Raw genomic sequence first — 22065 nt, 5'->3', positions numbered from 1 at the left:
TAAAATGCATCTCTGGGTTATTTGTGGGGCATAGGAATTCGTTCATTCCCCCCCCCCCCACCTTCCAAATTACAGTCCGGCCCCCCACAAGGTCTGAGGGACAGTAGACCGGCCCCCTGTTGAAAAAGTTTGCTGACCCCTGATCAAGGGTCTGGAAACTGAGCCTGATGAGGAACGGTTGAAGGAGCTGGGTATGTTTAACCTGGAAAAGAGGAGACTGTGAGGCGATACGAGAGCCATCTTCCAATATCTCAAGGGCTGTCACACGAAGATGGAGCAAACTTGTTTTCTCCTGCTCTGGAGGGCGTGACTCGAACCCAAACCAATGGCTTCAAATTATGAGAGAGGAGATTCTGACTAAACTTCAGGAGAAATATTTTGACATCAGTAAGAGCTGTTTGACAGTGGAACGGATTCTCTCGGACGGCGGTGGACTCTCCTTCCTTGGAGGTTTTTGAGCAAAGGTTCGGTGTCTGTCCATCTGTCATGGATTGCAGGGGGTCAGACTAGATGATCCCTGGGGAGCCTTTCCAATTCTGCTATTCTACAGAGAGAGAGAATTTCTATCTCTCCTTACCCTGGAACTCACAGACTTGTTGTTGTGGGAATTAAATAAGGAGGAAGGAGAACTACCGTATTTTTCGCTTTATAAGACGCACCAGGAGGAAAACAAGAAAAAAAAATATTCTGAATCTCAGAAGCCAGAACAGCAAGAGGGATCGCTACACAGTGAAAGCAGCAATCCCTCTTGCTGTTCTGGCTTCTGGGATAGCTGCGCAGCCTGCATTCGCTCCATAAGATGCACACACATTTCCCCTTACTTTTTAGGAGGGAAAAAGTGAGTCTTATAGAGCAAAAAATACAGTATGTACCTTGAGCAACCTGGAGAAAAGGTTGGATACAAGTGCAGATAATTAAATCCACGTTCCACCGAGAAATGGGGGCGCAGGGACTTCAGAGGATGAGATGGGGACAACTCTAAATCAGATGTTTTTTTGAGACTACAATTCCCATCATCCCTGACCACTGGTCCTGCTAGCTAGGGACGATGGGAGTTGTAGTCCCAAAACAGCTGGAGGGCCGAGTTTGGGGATGCCTGCTTTAGACCCACAAGTGTGACAAGCGAGCAGCTCAAATGCCCCCCACCCCTTTCCCAGAGCAGAAGAGGGGGGGTGTCCAAGAGCCCTGGCTCCCTCTTCTGCCCCCCCACCCCTATTCCCCAAAAACAGACAAGCCTGAGGTCTTTTCCATGAGCTGATGTTTATTCCGTCTCATCCACGGGGCGGCTCATTCTCTCGCCACCCCTCTCTTTTTCTGCTCTTCCGCACTCCCTCGTTTCCTGCTCCCTCGTTCTCTCTCTCATTTCGCAGATGGATTAAAATGAGCAGGACCAAGCGCTGACGCTGGGGGCAGGCAGGGGGAGACCGGGAGGGTCCTGCTGGACAAGGGTTTCCCGGCACCCGGGGGTCCCTTCCGACGTGACAGAAGGAAAACACAAAGGCCACCCTCTCCCTGGGGGGGGGGGCTGCACCTACACACGCACACCATTCACACAAACACACACACACAAACGCACACCCTTTCTTCTCAACCTCCAGCTGCCTCTCGACAGCCCCCTTTTTCTTCTTCTTCTTCATCATCATCATCTTCCTCTCCTCCTGGGCTGTGGTCAAAGGCCTTCCAGCTGCAGCCAGCCGGATTTGGGGGGGGCAGCGGCAGCGGACACAGGCGGCAGCAAAGGCGGCGACAGGCAGCTTGAAATGGCCAAAGAGAGCGCAGAGTCTTTGGCAGTCGGGATCCCACGGCGGCAACGCACGGCTGTCCGTCAAGTCGGCCCGTTTTCCTGTGCCCCGCCGGGAGAGGGCTCTGCCGCCTTCTTCTGAGCTTTGGGGGGGGGGGGAGAACAAAGGTCACCCCAAAGAAGTCAGCTTTTCTGCAAAAGGGACTTTTTGGGGGGCCCTGCCACCCTCACCCAGTTCCAGGAGGCTGTGCAGAGGGGAGGAACTCTGCACGCGCTCAGAAGTCCTTTTCCCGCACCAGCGCCAACGGAGCCCCAAGCGCTAGCAGTCGGTCTGTGGGCTTGCCCTCTGTGCCCCGGCTGCCCCCACCCTACTCCCCGGTGCCGGTGACCCCCAGCACCTACTTGCCCATCCACGTACCCATTTGGTGCCTCCCTTTGGCTTCTGCCCGCTCCTTGGCGTCAAAATACCAGATGGTGATGGCATACCTAGGGGGAAAGCAGAGCGGTGACAGTTTTGCACGGATCCTGTGCGGTGCCGAGGAGCTGAGCTCTCGCACGGCTCGTGCTCGGCTCGGTGGGGCTTCTGCAGGGCAACCGCTCCCAGTCCCAATGGGAATAACTGGGGAGGAACTGGGGGGCAGTCCTAGTTCCCCATCCCAGGCACTAAAATGCAACTGGGGAAGCCAGAGCCACACAGAGACACCTCTCCCTTCTGCAGGATCTGATTTCTGTCCGCAGGGCCTGTAAGACAGAGTTGTTCCGCCTGGCCTTTGGCTTGGAATCAACTTGATCCCCTTCCCCTGCATTCTGGATTAGTTGCAGTTTCCGAGTCACCTTCAAAGGTAGCCCCACGTAGAGCGCATTGCAGTAGTCCAAGCGGGAGAAAACGAGAGCATGCACCACTCTGGCGAGACAGTCTGTAGGCAGGGAGGGTCTCATCCTGCGTACCAGATGGAGCTGGTAAACAGCTGCCCTGGACACAGAATGGACCTGCGCCTCCATGGACCGCTGTGAGTCCAAAATGACTCCCAGGCTGCGCACCTGGTCCTTCAGGGGCACAGTCACCCCATTCAGGACCATTTTTGCCAGTTCCACATAGTTCATCAACTTCTCTTGCCCACCCCTCCCCGTTACCTGGTGGCGTAGGCCGGCTTCACTTCGTGGGGGTTGCGCCGGTCGGACCAGAAGATGAGCAGCCGGTCAAAGATGGGCTCGATGTTGGCCACCACAGAGCGTCCTTCAGGGTAGATCTGCAGAATCCCACCGTGAACCTGGCACAGACGGGGAGACGTCAGAGGGTCCCTTCGCAGATGGACCTCAGGCAGAGTCCTTTGGGCATGCTGCCTTGGGCAGCGGGAAACTGACCCCCAAGTCGTTCATTCACCTCCTGCCCCTCCCAGGCACCCTTGGGTGGGGGCGTGAGAATATTGCGTGCCCCTCTGCAAGAGGACTTCGTGACTGGGCATTCAGGGAGCTCAAAGAGACGGTCCTATGGGTGCATCTGGGGCATGGAAGGGCAAGCGCGACAGCTCAAGGAGGGGGCCTGGGGGCAGGAGGCTGGGGCGATGCTCTAGCCAGGGATTGGGGCCCCGGTTGCTCCGGGGTGCAAGTGGGAGCACCTTGGATGTGGAATAATAACAATAATTTATTATTTATACCCCGCCCATCTGGCTGGGTTTCCCCAGCCACTCTTGGCAGCATCCAACAAAATATTAAAACCCATCATATATTAAAAGCTTCCCTAAACAGGGCTGCCTGGAGATCCAGGTTAGGGGGTGGGCACCCATAGCCCCCACCCCACCCAATGCAAGTAGGAATAGAAGAAGAGTCTGAAGGATGGATCAGGCCAGCATCCTGTTCTCACAGCGGCTGAACAGATGCCTGGGGTAACCCCCAACAGAATTCGAACACAAGACCCTTCTCCGCTCCTGGGGTTCTCTGCCTCCAGGGCTGAGCACAACTATCCCGGCTGGGAGCCACCCAAAGCCCTCTCCTCTTCCTCTGGGAATTGGTCCAATCCTCTCTGATAGACATCCAAGCTGCTGGCCGATGCTGCGTCTAGTGGAAGGGAGTTCCACAGTTTAACTCCCTGCTGCGTGAAGAAAGACTTATCCATCCTGAATCTTCATCATAGGCCCTTGAGTTCTTTTCTGTGAACTTGCCCTGAGACCTTCAGGTATAGGGCGGTATATAAATTCATTCAATCAATCAATCAGTTCTAGTGTTATTGGGTATGGGGGGAGACTAAAAACTTGTCAGGTTGGAAGGGACCCCAAAGGTCTTCTAGTCCAACCCCCTGCAATGCAGGAATCTCAGCTAAAGCATCCCTGCCTCTCGGTTGCCTTTCCTGAAAAGTCCCGAACTCTGCAACCTTTTCTGCAATATCCATTTTGAGACGAGGCAACCAGAACGGGGCACTGGACCCCCAATCCGGTTGCACCACAGCTTTTGCAAAACGGCCTTGTGATTTGGGCGTTTTTATTCTCAGTCTCTTTCCTAGAAATATGGGCCTCCAACTCTCATCAGCCCCAGCTGGCATGAGCAAGGATCAGAGATGACGGGAAATCAGGAATATTGAAAGGGGGTGGGGGGGACAGACAGAGTCTCTCCCCCCCTACACACACACACACACACCCCTCCACTCTCCAAACCCGGGGAAGAATTCCCCATTCCCTGCTGCAAAACGGATGGGGAGGTTCCCTCGCTCCAGGACTTTTATCCGGGATGGCGAAAATGGAACCTCCAGGCTTAAAAGCAGTCTACCACATGAATACTCATTTAGAGAGGAGGGCGGTTGCCCTGAGGGGTTTTCCCCAGGAGTATCTGGTTGGCCAAGTTGGGGGGAGTTCACAATGTTGGACTAGGTAGCTTGAGGGTTCGCATCTGTCTTGCAACCCCAGAACAGAGCCAGGGAATTTCCCCTACGGGAAAACGGTTGCAGCATTTGGGGCTCCTCTGTTTCGGGAAAAGCCGACTTAAGATGTGACGTGACGGACGTTTTTCTCCTTCTCTCATAACGCCAAGTCGGAACATTCAGGACAGATGATAGGAAATTCTTCTTCGTGTGCCACATAGACTGTGGAACTCTCTGCCACTGGAGGGAGTGAGGGCCACAGCTTCAAAATAGCAGACAAATTCATGGAAATCAGTAAGGCTCTTGGTGGCTACTGGCTGCAAAGGCTCTGCTCAGCCTCTGAATCCCAGTGTCTGGAAACCCCAGGAGTTGCTCTTGTGCTTGGATCCTGCTTGCTGGTTTTGCATAATGGGCATCTGGTGGGCTGCTGTGAGGACAGGATGCCGGACTCGATGATGGGCCCCCTTTGGCCTGATCCAGCAACCAGGCTCTTCTTTTGCTCTTATGGAACCTCCAGCGTCGGGAGCAGTCTATCACGATTCCTAGGTTCTATGGGCTCTTTGGCCACTGTGAGGACAGGAGGTTGGACCAGAAGCTTCACGGATCAGGCCCACTCTCAGCAGAGACCTTCCCCTTTCATAAGCTCTCCGCTGAGCCTCCGCAACAGAAAGAACCCAGGAGTCCTGGCGGAAAGACCCCATGGCCAAAAGACTTTGGCTGGGGCTTTCCGTGCTCACCAGACAGTCGAAGCCCAGTCCCTGCAGTCCGCCGACACTGGGCAGGCACTCTGCATATGCTCAGAGGCACACGCTTTCTATCGGTGCTTCTCGTGGTCCCAGGACTGAGCCCTGCGTCTTTTGCCTCCAAACTTTCTTCTTCCGCAAGCCGAGAGCAGGACCCCGGAGTCCTAGGCTGCTGGGGGAACCCAGGCGTCCTACTCCGCAGGGTTGGCCCCCTGAGCACAGGAGTTTTGCCTGCTGGAGGGGGCAGAGGAAGGGGCACAGAACGGAGGGCAGGGCGTCGGGGAAGAGGAAACATGTGCCATGCATGAGACTGGGGGGGTGGACAGAGGGGCAGGTGGCAGGTGCAGAGACCCCCCCTCCCCCACGTACCTTGCTGTCCCAGTGCCGGTTTAGGTAATAGATGCAAGTGACGCAGCGCCCGTCTCCGTGAGGGTTGTCCACGTGGCGCAGGTACCCCCTGCCGTTGCCGGGGTAACATGCCACCATGGCCTGGAGGGGAGGGGGGAAGGGAGAGGAGGGAGGGGTCAATGCCAGGGGTCGGACCAAACACAGCTCCAGGACCGCCTCTTCCCAGCTCCGCCCCCCTGCCAGGAGCTCCGCCTCCCGGCTCGCCTATGGAGAAGGGAGAGCCGCCTCCAGGCGACCAGGAAGCAAAAACAAGGAGCCAAAGCCCGTATTCTCCCTTTTGGAAAGCGGTCTGCATGGGGCAGATGGGGAGCTGAATTTGCAAAGCGGCCACCCCCTAGCAACCCCCACTCTGGGGCCGGGTGGGCAACAGTGGAGGAGGCCAGTCTGTAGCTTTTCCTAGGGGGCAGCATGCATGGGGGGGGCGAGCAGGAAAGGAAATGGGAGAGGGAGGCAGGCAGGCAGGCAGACACAAGGAATTTGGGGGTGTGAGATTGTTAAAACAACCCAAGTCAGAGTCCGGAACCACTTGGGCAGAAATACCAAATCCTTTCATGGAATCTTGGCATGTTCGAGTTGGAAGGGACCCCAGGGATCATCTATACCAACCCCGAGAAAGGCAGGAATTTGCCAGCTGTGGGTGGCGCTGTGGGTTAAACCACAGAGCCTAGGGCTTGCCAACCAGAAGGTCGGCGGTTCAAATCCCCGCGACAGGGTGAGCTCCCGTTGCTCAGTCCCTGCTCCTGCCAACCTAGCAGTTCGAAAGCACCTCAAAGTGCAAGTAGATAAATAGGTACCGCTCCGGCGGGAAGGTAAACGGCGTTTCCGTGCGCTGCTCTGGTTCGCCAGAAGCGGCTTAGTCATGCTGGCCGCATGACCCGGAAGCTGTACGCCGGCTCCCTCGGCCAATAAAGTGAGATGAGCGCCGCAACCCCAGAGTCGGCCACGACTGGACCCAACGGTCAGGGGTCCCTTTACCTTTACCTTTTTGTCCACCTGTTCCTTGCCTGCCCTTCTCCCTGACATCCTAACATGCAAGACTTAAAGCACATTATTAAAAGCAGTTTAGGATAGCTTCCCTAGAAACATGCACCTTGAGTGCCGAGAGACAGAGCAAACAGGTGAGTCTTCAGCAAAAGATGAAAGCAGTGCAAGGAATGTGGCAGGCACATCTCTGTGGGGAGGGGGTCCCCAAGCCAAGGGGCCTCAAGAGAAGACCCTCTCCTCCCCCTGGGCTGCCACCCACCCACCCACCTGGAGCCCCTACAGCCGGAGGAACCAGCAAGGTGCCCGTCTCAGCACCCAAAAGGGTCTGCGGCAAAGGAGGCAATACGTTCAGGTTCTGGGGTCCCGAGTCACCCAGGGCTTTAAACACCCGTGAGCAGGTGTTTAAATAATAATGATAATAATAATTCATTATTTATACCCTGCCCATCTGGCTGGGACTCCCCAGCCACTCTGGGCGGCCTCCCACAAAACACTAAAATACAATAACCTATTAAACATTAAAAGCTTCCCTAAACAGGGCTGCCTTCAGATGTCTTCTAAAAGTTTGGTAGTTATTTTTCTCTTCTGGTGGGAGGGCGTTCCAGAGGGCGGGTGCCACTACCGAGAAGGCCCTCTGCCTGGTTCCCTGTAACTTGGCTTCTCGCAGTGAGGGAACCACCAGAAGGCCCTCGGCGCTGGACCTCAGTGTCCGGGCAGAACGATGGGGGTGGAGACGCTCCTTCAGGTATACAGGACCAAGGCTGTTGAGGGCTTGAAAGGTCAGCACCAACACTTTGAATTGTGCTTGGAAACGTACTGGGAGCCAATGTAGGTCTTTCAAGACCAGTGTTATATGGTCTCGGCGCCCACACCCAGTCACCAGTCTAGCTGCCACATTCTGGATTAGTTGCAGTTTCCGGGTCACCTTCAAAGGTAGCCACAGATAAAGCACACTGCAATAGTCCAAGCGGGAGATAACCAGAGCATGCACCACTCTGGTGAGACAGTCTGAGGGCAGGGAGGGTCTCAGCCTTTATACCAGATGGAGCTGATAAACAGCTACCCTGGACACAGAACTGACCTGTGCCTCCATGGACAGCTGTGAGTCCAGAATGACTCCCAGGCTGCGCACCTGGTCCTTCAGGGGCACAGTTACCCCATTCAGGACCAGGGAATCCTCCACACCAGCCCGCCTCCTGTCCCCCCAAATCAGTACTTCTGTCTTGTCAGGATTCAACCCCAATCTGTTAGCCGCCATCCATCCTCCAACCGCCTCCAGACACTCACACAGGACCTTCACCACCTTCACTGGTTCCGATTTAAAAGAGAGGTAGAGCTGGGTATCATCCGCATACGGATGAACACCCAGCCCAAACCCCCTGATGATCTCTCCCAGCGGCTGCATGTAGATGTTGAAAATCATGGGGGAAGAGGACAGAGGACCTCAAATTAGGTCCGGAAAAGAACCGGCAACCAGAGCAGCTGCTTTAAATCAGGGCTAATATGAGATCTAAAGAGAATCCTAGACAGGAATCTGGCTGCCGTGTTTGGGACCGACCAAAGTTTCCCAGCAGTCTTCAAGGGCAGCCCCATGAGCAGCACATTGCAGTAATCCAGCCTGGAAATTGCCAGAGTGTGGAGTTGAAGTGGCCAAGTCATCTCTGTCCAAAAGGGGCTGTAGATGGAGATAAAAGTGTGTGTGTCCCCAATACCGAGGCCACCTGAGCCCCCCAGGGACAGGGGGGAATCCAGGAGCCCCCCCCCCAAAGTGCAGGGGAGCACAGCCCCCCAACCTAGACTTGAGAACCTGGGATACAGCACATCTCTGCCTTTTCAGGATTCAGTTGATTATTATTATTATTATTATTATTCATTAGATTAGAAAATAATTTTAAAAATAATTAACAGCAGTTAATAAAAATAATTGAAAATAATTAAAATAGTTAGCAAGGGTAATTATAGTTAAAAATGATAATTGATTGATAACCTGCCCTTCCTCATAAGGGACTCCGGGTAGGTTACTGCATCAAAACACAACATTAAAAACAATTCAATATACAGTGGTATATTGAAGAACAGGATCCGTTCCAGAGCCCTGTTTGCATCCTGAAGTAACTGCAACCTGTGTCTGCGCAGGTCATGATTCCGCGCATGCGCATGACGTCATTTTGACCGTCCGCGCATGCGCGAGTGGCGAAACCCGGAAGTAACGCGCTCCGTTACTTCCGGGTCACTGCGGAGCGCAACCCGAAGGCGCTCAACCTGAAGCAACTTCAACCCGAGGTGTGACTGTAATTTATGAAAAACACGAACAAAACTCCCCTGCCTTTGAGCACAGCAGAAGCCAAGCCTCTATCCTGAGAATAGTTTGAGGAGGGGTCCCCGGGGGGGCCGCCAGGGGGCTCCTGACCCCAAGAGCTTGCTCTCTCCCCCCACAACTTCCTTGGGGTGCTTCTTCCCCGCACTGCGAGCCCCTCGTCCCTGCAAGACAAAGACGGGATGCGCTCCCACAAACACCCCACGTGCAAATCCAAAACACGCGACACCTTTTTAGGGTCCCTCGACCGGGAGCAAAAAGAATTCTGCGTATGCCCAGGGGCCCCTCTCCGCTGCTAAGCAAAGGAACAGCAAAGGAACAGCTGGAAAGCAAAGGAACAGCAAAACTACTTCAAAAGTCAAAGCCCTGGAGAGAAAATTCTGGAGGGGAGAAAGCCTGAGAAATGAAATCTAACTGGAATTAATTTTATAATGAAATGATTTTATAATGTATTATCATTTTACTGTTGTTAGCCGCTCTGAGCCCGGCTTCGGCTGGGGAGGGTGGGATCTAAATAAAATTATTATTATTATTATTATTATTATTATTATTATTATTATTATTATTATTATTAAGATTGGAGGGTGGTTGGGCTATGAATGGGCATTATTATTATTATTATTATTATTATTATTAAAGGGCTGGCACCTGAGATTTTGTAGAGGGGGCGTGGAGAGAGAGACAAGGCAGGGTCACCGTTTGCTGCCTGGCCAGGAGGGAGACGCTGGGCAGGGGGGGCCAACAGATCTCTGCCCCCCAAGAAAGAAACAAAAATAAATTGGGGTTGCAAGCAAAGCCAGTGGCCAAAATCCCACCCCTTCCCAACCCTGCAAGAAAGTCCACAGTAGAAGGGGGGGGCAGAGAAGGAGGCGAGAGAGGTTGTAATCTCTCCCCCCCCCCCGCCCCCCAGGTGGCCAAAGGCTGGTGCGTCCTGTTCCCTCGCATTCCTGGTAGCACCAAGGACATGAAGTCCCCGTGACGCAGGATATCTGCTCTCGGACCAAAGCGTGGAAGGCTGCCGGCGGGGTCAGCCGAGGACACGGCTCAGCTCTGCCCTTAGACGACTCGAGATAATGAGCCCCTTTGCGCTCCAGGAGGGAAGGGGGGGGTGGCCCGCTGTGCCTCTGTTTCCCCTTTGCTAGGCGCCGGCAGGGGTCGTGCCAGGACGTGGAGGGAGACCCCACACAATCACACACCGAGTCAAGCCAAGAATCAGCTCTCTGGCAGGCTGGCAAGGCCTCCATTTTTGCACCCACCGCAGCGGGGGCGCAGGGGAACAAAGGATGCGATAAGCAGACTCTGGACCATTTCCCACCCTTCTGGAGGAAGTATCCTGGCAACGCTCGGAGTGGCTGCGACTCGACCGAACGGCATTAATTGCTGCGGTGAATCTGCAGCTGCGTTTGATCTCTGTGGCTTTTCGAAAGGCTGTTGTGAGTCACAGGGAGCTCAGGGTTTGCTGGAAAGCAGAATAAAAATATAAAATCGGATCGGCTCGCCCAGCTGCTCCCCGGCTTTTTTGGGGAGATGGGGTTGGAATCCAGGAATTTGGGCTTCCTCCCCCTGCCCCCTTTCTGCACCTGCTTGAAAATCCTGGCAGCAACCCAGCAAGGAAAAACTTTGGACTCTCAGGCCCTCCCCACGGTCAAAGAAGAGGACCCAGGAGTCCTGGGCAGCAAGAACCTCCCTTTGGCCTGAGGCTGCCGCCCCCGTGGGAACATGCCTAAGGCAAGTCTCCTGCACCAGGGTGTCTGTGCAGGAGCACTTTCCAAAGCGTGAGAAGGGGGCCAACACAGCTGAGCCCCATGGAAGCTGGTGGGGCAGGAGGGGAGGCCTCAGCATCGCAGCTTCTGCAGTAAAAATAGAGGTGCCTATGGATTTTATTGCGACGTCCGCATTAGGGGATCGTTGGAGAGGACGGCACTGGGGGCTCCACCTCAATTAATACGCTTGCCTTTCAGTTGCTAAAAGGGAGGGACCCCCAGGGGCCATCTAGTCCAACTCCCCGCAATGCAGGAATCCAGCCGGCACCCCCGACCCCTTAGGGGCGGAGGAGAGAACATGCCTCCCTCAAGCCAGCCCCACAGTGGTGCAGCTCCCAGAGCACAGGCCCGCTTCATGGTCGCTCAGTCCAGAGTTCGAAATTCGCCAGGCACGTTTTGCAACTGCCCTGGGTCCGATTGCAACCCGATGGAGATCTCTGGGTGCCAAGTTGGCACATGGCTCACCCCCTCCTCCGTTTAGTATTATTAATTATTATTATTATTATTATTATTATTACAGTGGTACCTCGGGTTACAGATGCTTCAGGTTACAGACTCAGCTAACCCAGAAATAGTACCTCGGGTTAAGAACTTTGCTTCAGGATGAGAACAGAAATTGCATGGTGGCAGCAGCGGGAGGCCCCATTAGCTAAAGTGGTGCTTCAGGTTAAGAACAGTTTCAGGTTAAGAACAGACCTCCGGAACGAATTAAGTTCTTAACCTGAGGTACCACTGTATTATTATTATTATCATTATTATCAGTATTATTTATTTGTAGTTCCCCAGCCACTTTGGGCGGCTTCCAACAAAGATTAAAAATACATTAAAATGTCACACATTAAAAACTTCCTTGAACAGGGCTGCCTTCAGATGTCTTCTAAAAATCTGGTAGTTGTTTATCTCTTTGACATCTGGTGGGAGGGCATTCCACAGGGCAGGAGCCACCACCAAAAAGGCCCTCTGCCTGGTTCCCTGTCACTTTGCATCTCTCAGTGAGGGAACCACCAGAAGGCCCTCGGCGCTGGACCTCAGTGTCCGGGCAGAATGATGGGGGTGGAGATGCTCCTTCAGGTATACAGGACCAAGGCTGTTGAGGGCTTTCAAGGTCAGCACCAACACTTTGATTTGTGCTCGGAAACGTACTGGAAGCCAATGTAGGTCTTTCAAGACCGGTGTTATGTGGTCATGGCGGCCGCTCCCCGTCACCAGTCTAGCTGCTCCCTACAACGACCCTGGCGAGGGAGGTTACAAGGCTGCAACTGACTCCAAGGTGACCCAGTGAGCTTCATGACAGAGCGGAGATTCGAACCCTGATCTCCCAGGTCCGACGCTCTAACCACTACACCACAATGGCTTCCTAAGGGACTTCTGCTATGGGGCAGCTCAAGAAACTAAGTAGGTGAATAAATACAGAAAAAGCCAAACGTCACTTAGAGAATATTTTCCTTGAAGCTTGAATCTGGTTTATTCCGGATTGTTTTATTTGATGTTTTAATGTGTTATAAACCGCTTTGAGGTGTTTTTTCCCCTTTAAAACGTGAAGCGGAGTAGAATGAAATGCATAATAAATCACAATAAATTCCAATAAATGGCAGTCAGGCATTCCAATTCGCTTATAAATCTGGGTTTCTAACACTGGCTCTACCCAGTGGCGTAGCGTGGGTTGTCAGCACCCGGGGCAAGGCAAGTAATTTGCGCCCCTAACCCATGGATTTGCGCCCCCTAACCCTAACCCCCAGATGTTGCGCCCAGTGCGGCCGGCCCCCCATCCACCCCCCACGCTACGCCACTGGCTCTACCACACCTTCGCCCCCCCCAAAAAAATATTATGCTGCCCGCAGCTACCCCCCCCCCCAGATGCGATCAGATTCCAACTCCCAGAAGGCAGGGAGAATGCCAGGCATTGCAGATCAGTAACAGCTGGAGGGCTGCAAATTTCTCTCTGATTCCAGGAAAGAGATGGAGGCAGCTTGGGCCTTTCCTAGAATTCAGAGATCCCTCTTCCTACTGGGAGCAAAGAGTCAGGGCTGCCTGCAGGGGCGAATGCTGCATCCCCCGTCCCAGCCCCCTGCAACCCACCCCCCAAAAATAAAAGATCCTCCCAACTTTGCAGGAAAAAGCAAAAACAGAGGGAAGAGGCGAGAGGGGAAGAGCTCTGCGCTGGTCCGGCAAATCGGCTTCCATCAGCGATTTTGGCCACTGGGAGGGAGGCAGCCGGGGGTCAGCCGGGGACCGTGACAAAAGGGGGCAGCCGGGGTTGCCAAAAAAGCCGCAGGGTCAGCCTGGGTGGCTCCTGACACCGATCCGGGCGCAAAGAGCTCTCCAGGATGGCTCTGAGCCAAGCAGTCTTCGCAGCTAAGCCCCAGCACTCGTTTGAGGCAGAGGGTCCCAGCAGGGAAATGGCTGTCAGCATTTATTCTGGATTACTGCAAGGTCTTCTGCATGGGGCTTCCTCCAAGGACGGCTCAGAAACCCCAGCGGGAGCAGAATTGGGCCGCCAGGCTGCTCACCGGGCCAAGACGGACGGAGTCTGACTGCACCGGCTGCCAATCGGTTTCTGGGCTGGTTTTGCCGAGGAACCGCAATATCTCAAGGGCAGCCTCTCCCCATATGAACCCACCCAGATCCTCTGGTTATCATCCGATGCCCGTCTGAAGGAGAGGTCTGGCAGCACGAGAGCAGGGCCTTTTGTGGGGTGGCTCCCCGTTCGTGGAAGGCGCTCCCAAGGGAGGTTCGCCTGGGGACTTCACTGAGCATCTTAAGGCACCAGGCACAAACATTGCCTTGGCCTGTTAAACTATCCATGGCCTTTTAAATGTGCTTGTTTGTTTGTTTGTTTGTTTGTTTGTTTGTTTGTTTGTGTTTTTATGTTGTCAACTGCCCTGTGATCTTCAGATAAAATGTTGGTATATAAATTTAATAAATAAAGAATAAAAATAACTTGCAAGTGAGGGGCCCTCTGAGAATACGCAGAACCCTTTTCCCTTTCAATAGAGCAACCAAGCCAGACCCCAGATTGCTCCGGAAGGACGGATCCGAACCCATGGCTTCAACTTGCAAGAAAGCAGATTCCGACTCAATACCCACAAGAACTTTCTGACAGTAAGAAGGGCTGTTTGAAGCAGAGTAAGAAGCAGAGTTTGAAGGGACCCCTGTCAGGGACCCTTCCGCTGGGATTCCTGCCTTGAAGCGGGTTGGGCTAGATGACCGCTGGGGGTGCCCTTCGACTCAACGATCCTACGATTTAGGGAACAGCGGCCTGGGAGAAGGTCGGAATGACGGCGCCGGTTGCGACAGGAGAGAGAGCGGGGCAAAGTTCTTTGCGGAAATGATAGGTGCAGCATCACAAGACTGTCTAGCCCCCTTCCCTGCCCCACAGAGCACACAAACACCAAGCGGCTCAGCTCCTCCCCCAGTTCCAGGAACGCAGGAGGGTGAGTTGGCTGCTGTTTCTTAGAAATGCACCCTAGACGTCCTCAGAGACACTCTTTCCCTGCTGTGCATTCCACAGTGATTCCAAAATCCACCTTCTCCAGGAACCCCACAACTATCTGTGCGCTAGTTACACAACAGACACAGTTCTCGTCCGGCCGACACTGCCTCTGCCAGCTTCTGTCTTTCCAGGAAAGCGGAAAAAGACACCCCCATCCACCCCCCAGAGACAGGAAAAGGCTCCCACCTCCCTCTGGCAGGCGGGATAAGTTAGTGACCCCTAACGGGCACACCAAAGAGGCAACACGGAGTGTGCAAGGGTGCCCTTGCAATGCAACACCTCCAGGGGTCCTGGGAGCCCCCTCCTCCTCCTCCTCCCCAGACCCCCACCCCAAATGCAGGAGGGCCCAGGACCCCCCAGGACCCGCCCTGGCTGGCCCAGAGGTCGCCAAGCCTACGCAGCAGCTGAGCGTTTCCACCAAAGGTCCAGCTGTTGCTGGGGGGGGGGGCACAGAGCGGGGGAAAGCCTTGGGGAGCTCCGGGCCCCAACATCACATTTCAGACAATTAATCTCAGAGTTGTGGGTTCGAGCCCCAAGTGGGGCGAAATATTCCTGCCTTGCAGCGGGTTGGACTGGATGACCTTGGGGGTCCCTTCCAATGCTACCAGTACTGTGATTCTAGAATCATACACCTGGGACCCCCAAAGGTCATCCAGTCCAACCCGCTGCCATGCAGGAATAAAGATGGGGCAAGCTTGTTTTCTGCTGTTTCAGGGGGTAAGATCAATATTATTACGAGGAAGGGCTTGCCAAGGTGGTGGAGCCGCAGAGGTTTCTAAGCAGAGGTCAGACGGCCGTCTCTCAGGGATTCTTCAGCCGCAATTGCTGCATTGCAGTGGGTTGGAATGGATGACCCCTAGGGGTCCCTTCCAAATACACAATTCCAGGGCGAATCGATGGCTTTCCCAACCTAAACGTCTGCACCCACTGCGCATTCAGAAGCACAGGCGCAACACGACACAAACCCCCTCCCGCTCTGCCACCTCACACCTGGGCAATGCAGAAAAAAAGAGTCCTCTGCTCCCGTGCAGAGTTCCAAAAGGCCAATGCAGACACCCACCCACCCACCGGAAGCAAGATGTGCCCCCTCTAGGCCAACGCAGGGACAAGAAAGCAAAGCATTTTGTAGGAACCTACTTTACGCAGCGAGGGAAATGCACTCTGCACATGCACAGAGAGAGCCGGGAGTCCTGCATTGCAGGGGTTGGACTAGATGAGCCCTGGGGGGCCCCTCCGGAACTCACCTTGGTCCGTCCGCGGATGTCGTAGGTGCCCAGCTTGCCGGCGCATTGAAGCATGAGCCGGTCGACGTGGGCCATGAGTTCTCCGATGGCGCGGCACCCAGGCTCCCAGCCCTCCACCCAGGCGATCTGGTCCCCCCGGATGGCGTGGGGGGGCACCGCCCTCTGGCTGACCAGCTGCCCGTCGCGGAACTTGCCACTGCGGTGCAGCCCCTCCACCTCCGTCAGAATCCGGGCGCCCAGAACCTCCCCGAGGAACGAGTCCTTGACGCAGATCCCGTAAAAGTTCATGCAGGGCACCACGTAGTCCAGCGCCAGGTGCCCCGAGGGAGGTGCCCGGGGGTCCGGGGGGGCTTCTCGGTGACGCTTGGCCGCCCCTTCGCCTGCAGGGTCGTCGTTGTCGCTGCCGGGCTCTGCCCTACGGCGTTTCGGATGCCCGTTGAGTGCCAACAGGAGGAGGCTCCCCACGGCTGCCCCTTCGCCCTCCAGCGGGCAGGCCTCTCTGCCCTGGCTGCCCCGACCCATCCTCTGGCAGGGGGGGAACCCTAGCGCGGCGTCCGGTGGGCGCGACTCCTCCATGGCATGTCCCGGGAGCAGGCGGGGGCCGGCGCCATCTTGCGGCCAGGGCGGATTCAGGTGGGGGCAGGAAGGCAGGTCACGGAGAAGAAGAAACTCTTGGGGGTGCCATGTTGCTGTTGGGGTGCTCAGCCCCCTTGCCTAATATGGGGGGGGGGAGAAAGGCAGGTAAGGTCAAGGCCAAGATCCGCACCAGGCCAACATCCCCTTCCCCACCCAGGCTGCTCTGGGCACGGGTTCAAATCGTCCCACTTGGCTCAGTTTGCCGCCTTTCACGGCCAGACCTACCTCGCAGGGTTGCGGTGGAGATCAGAGCTGGGGGACATGGGTTCAAATTCCACCCACCCACCCCCCTCCCGGACTTCACCTGGAGGGCCAGCCGCTGCCTCTCTGAGCCGAATCCACCTTGCAGGGGGGGTTAAAGGAGGGAGAACCAGGACGGCGGGGACCCCCCCCCCAGCTCCCTGGTTAAAGGGATGGGGTGGGAATGGCAGAGATAAAATAAAAAGAGGGAAAGGGGGGCGACTAGAAGAGGGACCGGGACCCCCCCCCAAAAAAAACACACAGAGCAGCCTCGGGGCCACCCAAAAAGCACCCCCTGCGCGCGCGCGCAAGGAAAAGGCGAGTTTCCCAACTTGGCCGGAGAACCAGCGCGATTGTTTTGGGGGGTCTGAAAGAGGGGCGCGCATTGCGGGAGGGCTCCCCGGGAGGAGGGGTCCAGGACTGCAGGGGGGCGATCAGGGGAGCCATTGCGGTAACACCCCCCCCCCGGGAAGAGGGGGTCCAGGGATTTAGGGGGGCCAGCCTGTGCCCCCTGGTGACCCGGGGGTCCCCCATTCCGTCCCTCGTACCTCGGCTCTCCGACAGGGATCTGTTGTCGCAAGCGGCTAGTCCTCAATGCGCCCCCGGCCGCCGCGAGGCCTCTTCTTCTTCCTCCTCTCCTCCTTCTCCTTCTTCCGTCGCTCCTCCTCCTCCGCCGCCCTCCGCTTTTGTTCGCCGGCCCGACGAGCCCGAGCCCGGCTGCGCGGGGAGGAGGAGCCTCGGCCGCCGACGAAAGGCTCGGCCGGGGAGGCGTGGCGGCGCTTCTCTGAACATGTGCAGAGCGCGGCGCGCGCGGAGACCCGCTACCGCCGGCCCTGCGAGGCGGGCCGAAGAGGAGCGCCTGTCGGAGAAGGGATGGGGGGCTCCCGGACTACAAATCCCAGGGGGATGGGAGTTGTAGTTCGCCAGCTCTCCCCATCCCTCGGGGGGCAACCTTGGGTTCCTTCTACCTTTCTTCTCCTTACGCCTTTTTGGAGCAGGGCAGCAGCGTTCGGCAATAGGATTGCGGCGTTGTAAGGGACCCCACCGGGTCATCTAGCGCAACCCGCTGCAATGCAGGGGGTCTGCTGCCTTCTGCACGGTGTTATTGCGATGGGAAAGAAGGGGGAGAAGATGCAGCATTGGTGGTCAGTACCAGGGTACAGCGTCTTGGCAGCTGCAGATTTTTATTTTTTTAAGCCAGTTTCTAGATCATGGGTAGGCAAACTAAGGCCCAGTCGGCTTCTCAATCCGGCCCGCGGACGGTCCGGGAATCAGCGTGTTTTTAAATGAGTAGAATGTGTGCTTTTATTTAAATGCATATCTGGGTTATTTGTGAGGCATAGGAATTCGTTCATTCCCCCCCCCCCATATAGATAGATAGATAGATAGATAGATAGATAGATAGATAGATAGACAGATAGATATAGATAGATAGATGGATAGATAGAATCATAGAGTTGGAAGAGACCACAAGGGCCATCGAGTCCAACCCCCTGCCAAGCAGGAAACACCATCAGAGCACTCCTGACATATGGTTGTCAAGCCTCTGCTTAAAGACCTCCAAAGAAGGAGACTCCACCACACTCCTTGGCAGCAAATTCCACTGTCGAACAGCTCTTACTGTCAGGAAGTTCTTCCTAATGTTTAGGTGGAATCTTCTTTCTTGTAGTTTGTATCCATTGCTCCGTGTCCGCTTCTCTGGAGCAGCAGAAAACAACCTTTCTCCCTCCTCTATGTGACATCCTTTTATATATTTGAACATGGCTATCATATCACCGCTTAACCTCCTCTTCTCCAGGCTAAACATGCCCAGCTCCCTTAGCCGTTCCTCATAAGGCATCGTTTCCAGGCCTTTGACCATTTTGGTTGCCCTCCTCTGGACACGTTCCAGTTTGTCAATGTCCTTCTTGAACTGTGGTGCCCAGAACTGGACACAGTACTCCAGGTGAGGCCTGACCAGAGCAGAATACAGTGGCACTATTACTTCCCTTGATCTAGATGCTATACTCCTATTGATGCAGCCCAGAATTGCATTGATAGATAGATAGATAGATAGATAGATAGATAGATAGATAGATAGATATAGATAGATAGATAGATGAGAGAGAGAGAGAGAGAGAGAGAGAGAGAGAGAGAGAGAGTCTGGCCCCGCACAAGATCTGAGGGACAGTGGACCAGCCCCCCTGCTGAAAAAGTTTGCTGACCCTTGTAATCTAGAGCTTACTGTCTGAATAGGAGGGCCAGTGTGGCACAGCAGTTAGGGTGCGGGACTAGGACCTGGGAGAGACCTGGGTTCGAATCCTCACTCAGCCGTGGGGCTGTCACTGCCTGTCTTAGACAAACCTGCCTCGCAGGGCTGTTGTTGGAGATTAAATGGGGAGGAGGGAAGCCATGCCCCTGCCTCCAGCTCCTTAGCGGAAGATGGGGGATATAAATGCCGTAAGGGAAGGAATAGGCAGCATCTGACAGGGGCCTAAGCAGAGTGGGGCTGCGCTGCGGCTCCTGTTATTCCTCACCACTGAGCCAAGATGAAGCCAGTGGCTCTGTGTGACTCTCTAAGCTGGCGCTCATTCTCTCAGTTTCTCTGTCTCTCACACCCACACCCAGGGCCCATTGAGTCCATCCTCCAGTTCTCACAGCGGCCAATCAGTGGTCCCAAAGGGAACCCCACAAGCAGGATCCGAGGGCGAGAGCAACGCTCCCTGCTCCCTACCCCCAGTGCTTTCCAGCAGCTGGGATTCAAGGAGTCGTCTCTCCATCCCCTCGCTGGGTTTTGCCCGTGCTTTTCTGAGCATTTCCCACTCTGCAATATCCTTTTTCAGACAAGGCGACCAGAACTGGACAGTCTTCCAAATGCGGCCGCAGCAGAGATTTGTAAAACGGCATCGCGAGACGTCTCATCCCCGGGTTAGGATGAAGCAGGGAAGAGTTTGTTTGTGGCAGGCTACAACTCCCATGAAGGGACGCAGGTGGCGCTGTGATCTAAACCACAGAGCCTAGGGTTTGCTGATCGGAAGGTTGGCAGTTCGAATCCCCGCCACGGGGTGAGCTCCCGTTGCTCGGTCCCTGCTCCTGCCAACCTAGCAGTTCGAAAGCACATAAAAGTGCAAGTAGATAAATAGGTATCACTCCGGCGGGAAGGTAAACGGCATTTCCGTGCGCTGCTCTGCTTCGCCAGAAGCAGCTTAGTCCTGCTGGCCACATGACCCGGAAGCTGTACGCCGGCTCCCTCGGCCAAGAAAGCGAGATGAGCGCCGCAACCCCAGAGTCGGTCACGACTGGAACTTTACCTTTACCACTCCCATGAGGCCGGATCTTTAGGGCAGATGGGAGTCAGGAGCCCAAGAACATCGAGGGGGCATCATCTCAGTTACCCACCTGCATGCCCCCCCAATTCAGTCCATCCCTCTCACAGCTGAAGCCAGACCGTGAGCACAGGGTGGGCAACATCAGCTGCCCTGGGGGTGTTGCTGGACTGCACACACACCCATTCCCAGACCTCTGGCTGAGCTGACTGGCATCAGACTCCAGCAACATGGGGGGGGGGCAGTACATCATCCCTGAATTTGGAAAAACATTGTGAATACGGTTGGTTTATTGTCCACATTGCCCCCTCCCAAACGAGATCCCAGTGTGCACAAACACACACACACACACACACACACACAACCGGTCAGAAACCAGGTCAATGGCAGTGGGGTTGCAAGAGCCTGTGGCCCCAAACATTGGAATTCAGTGGGGCTGCCAGTTGGCAACACATGGAGAGTCACAGGACCCCCATCATTGGCACAGATGAGCAGACTCCCTCGGAAGGTCCTTCGTTGGAGGTTTCCAAGCAGAGGTTGGGTGGCCGTCTCTCAATGATCCAATGACTGCTGCATTGCCAGGGGCTGGGCTGGATGACCCTCAGGGGTCCCTCCCAACTCTGCCGGTTCTACGATTCTGATGATTTCCAAGCTGCCAAGCTTTATAATATCACGTGCAGAGATGCAATTACAATCTACATATATAGATTGTATATGTAGGATGGCCTAGGACCCTCGTACCTACGGGACCGCCTCTCCTGGTATGCCCCACGGAGAGCCTCAAGGTCCATAAATAGCAACAACCTAGAGGCCCCGGGCCCTAAGGAAGTTAGATTAGCCTCAACCAGAGCCAGGGCCTTTTCAACTCTGGCTCCGGCCTGGTGGAATGCTCTGTCTCTTGAGACCAGGGCCCTGCAGGATCTGATTTCTTTCTGCAGGGCTTGTAAGACAGAGTTGTTCCGCCTGGCCTTTGGCTTGCAATCAACTTGATTCCCTCCCCCTCTTTCTTTTTTCTTTTTCCGTTCTCCTGTGATGAGGCTGCATTTTAATATTTTAATGTTTCAATATTTTAATTGTTGTATTTTAATTTTGTTTTTAAGTTGTATTCATTCAACTTGTTTTTATTATTGCTTGTTAGCCGCCCTGAGGCCGGACTTGGGTGGGGAGGGCAGGGTATAAATAAAAATTATTATTATTATATATAATCTTCAGAATGTAACTAAATCTCTCACATTTCCTCTCCGATCAGAAGGAATGAGATGGGAGGCGGGTGTCTAATCAGACTGGACTGGGGAGGCACAGCTGCTATTGCAGGGACGGGATGCTCCTCTCAGTGGTGCCTGCATCCCGTCACCATGGAAACCACTTCATTCTCTTCTCCCCTCCCCCCCCCCAAACAAACAAACAAACCTTCTCAGGGACTGCTGAGGCTCAGAGAAAACCAAGTCATTTAAGTCAGGGAAAATCTTGCCCACTCCTTCCCGGAGGTTTTAGGAGGGAGGCAGGAGAGCGTTCCCAAATTGAAGATGCTCTCTTATTCTTCAAGCTTTAACTTTGAGCTGTATCGACTCGATGGCCGGCTCCGTTGGCCTTTTGCCACCAGCCTACGCAAAGAGCTTAGAGCCGTGGCAGGAAAAGGTAAAGGTAAAGGTACCCCTGCCCATACGGGCCAGTCTTGCCAGACTCTAGGGTTGTGCGCTCATCTCACTCTATAGGCCAGGAGCCAGCGCTGTCCGCAGACACTTCCGGGTCACGGGGCCAGCGTGACAAGCTGCATCTGGCGAGCCAGCGCAGCACACAGAACGCCGTTTACCTTCCCGCTGGCAAGCGGTCCCTATTTATCTACTTGCACCCGGGGGTGCTTTCGAACTGCTAGGTTGGCAGGCACTGGGACCGAACAACGGGAGCACACCCTGCCGCGGGGATTCGAACCGCCGACCATACGATCGGCAAGTCCTAGGCGCTGAGGTTTTACCCACAAACCGCTGTGCAAATATCAGGATGCTCTGGGCTGGGGAGTGTATGAGCCTGGAAAGGGCTGGAGGGATGTAACTGGGAGCTTAATCCCTCCCAGACAACCTTGTTTCCTAAGATGCAGCCTTGGGTAGCTGCAGTTCTCAGTAATAATCATAGTAATATATTTATGCCCTATGCATCGGGCTGGGTTCTTAGGTTTTTGCCTGGCCACCCATGTTTCCTGCTTTTACTTTGTACATTGTGGAAAGTCTTTGCTCCCTAACTCTGTCTGTCTCTTTTGCCGCTTGGCTAGCAAATGCACACACAAACAAACACGCGCATTCATGAATGAATGAAAGAAAGGCACCACCAGTCTCCAAC

At 54.8% G+C, this 22065-nt stretch overlaps 1 protein-coding gene across 2 annotated transcripts; it reads right to left on the bottom strand.

Moving 5' to 3' along the window:
• Positions 1–1241: 1241 nt before the first annotated feature.
• EGLN2 (egl-9 family hypoxia inducible factor 2) lies at positions 1242–17119 on the bottom strand. 2 transcript variants are annotated; one of them, XM_083455901.1, is made up of 6 exons: positions 16972–17118; positions 15548–16261; positions 5708–5827; positions 2876–3012; positions 2160–2227; positions 1242–1884 (listed from the first exon to the last, which is right to left on the bottom strand). In XM_083455901.1, the coding sequence occupies exons 2-6, from the start codon at positions 16121–16123 to the stop codon at positions 1826–1828; spliced, it is 960 nt and encodes a 319-aa protein (XP_083312027.1). In that variant the 5' UTR covers positions 16124–16261; positions 16972–17118; the 3' UTR covers positions 1242–1825. The 2 variants fall into 2 exon arrangements, with proteins under 2 accessions (XP_083312027.1, XP_083312028.1); XM_083455902.1 differs by lacking the exon at positions 5708–5827 and having other exon boundaries at positions 16972–17119.
• Positions 17120–22065: the final 4946 nt, after the last annotated feature.

This window comes from Podarcis tiliguerta (genome assembly GCF_965153285.1).
Source record: "Podarcis tiliguerta genome assembly, chromosome: 8".
Classification (NCBI taxonomy): Eukaryota; Metazoa; Chordata; class Lepidosauria; order Squamata; family Lacertidae; genus Podarcis; species Podarcis tiliguerta.
The sequence above is the reverse complement of the archived record's forward strand: the minus strand, read 5'-3'. Positions and strand labels throughout refer to the sequence as shown.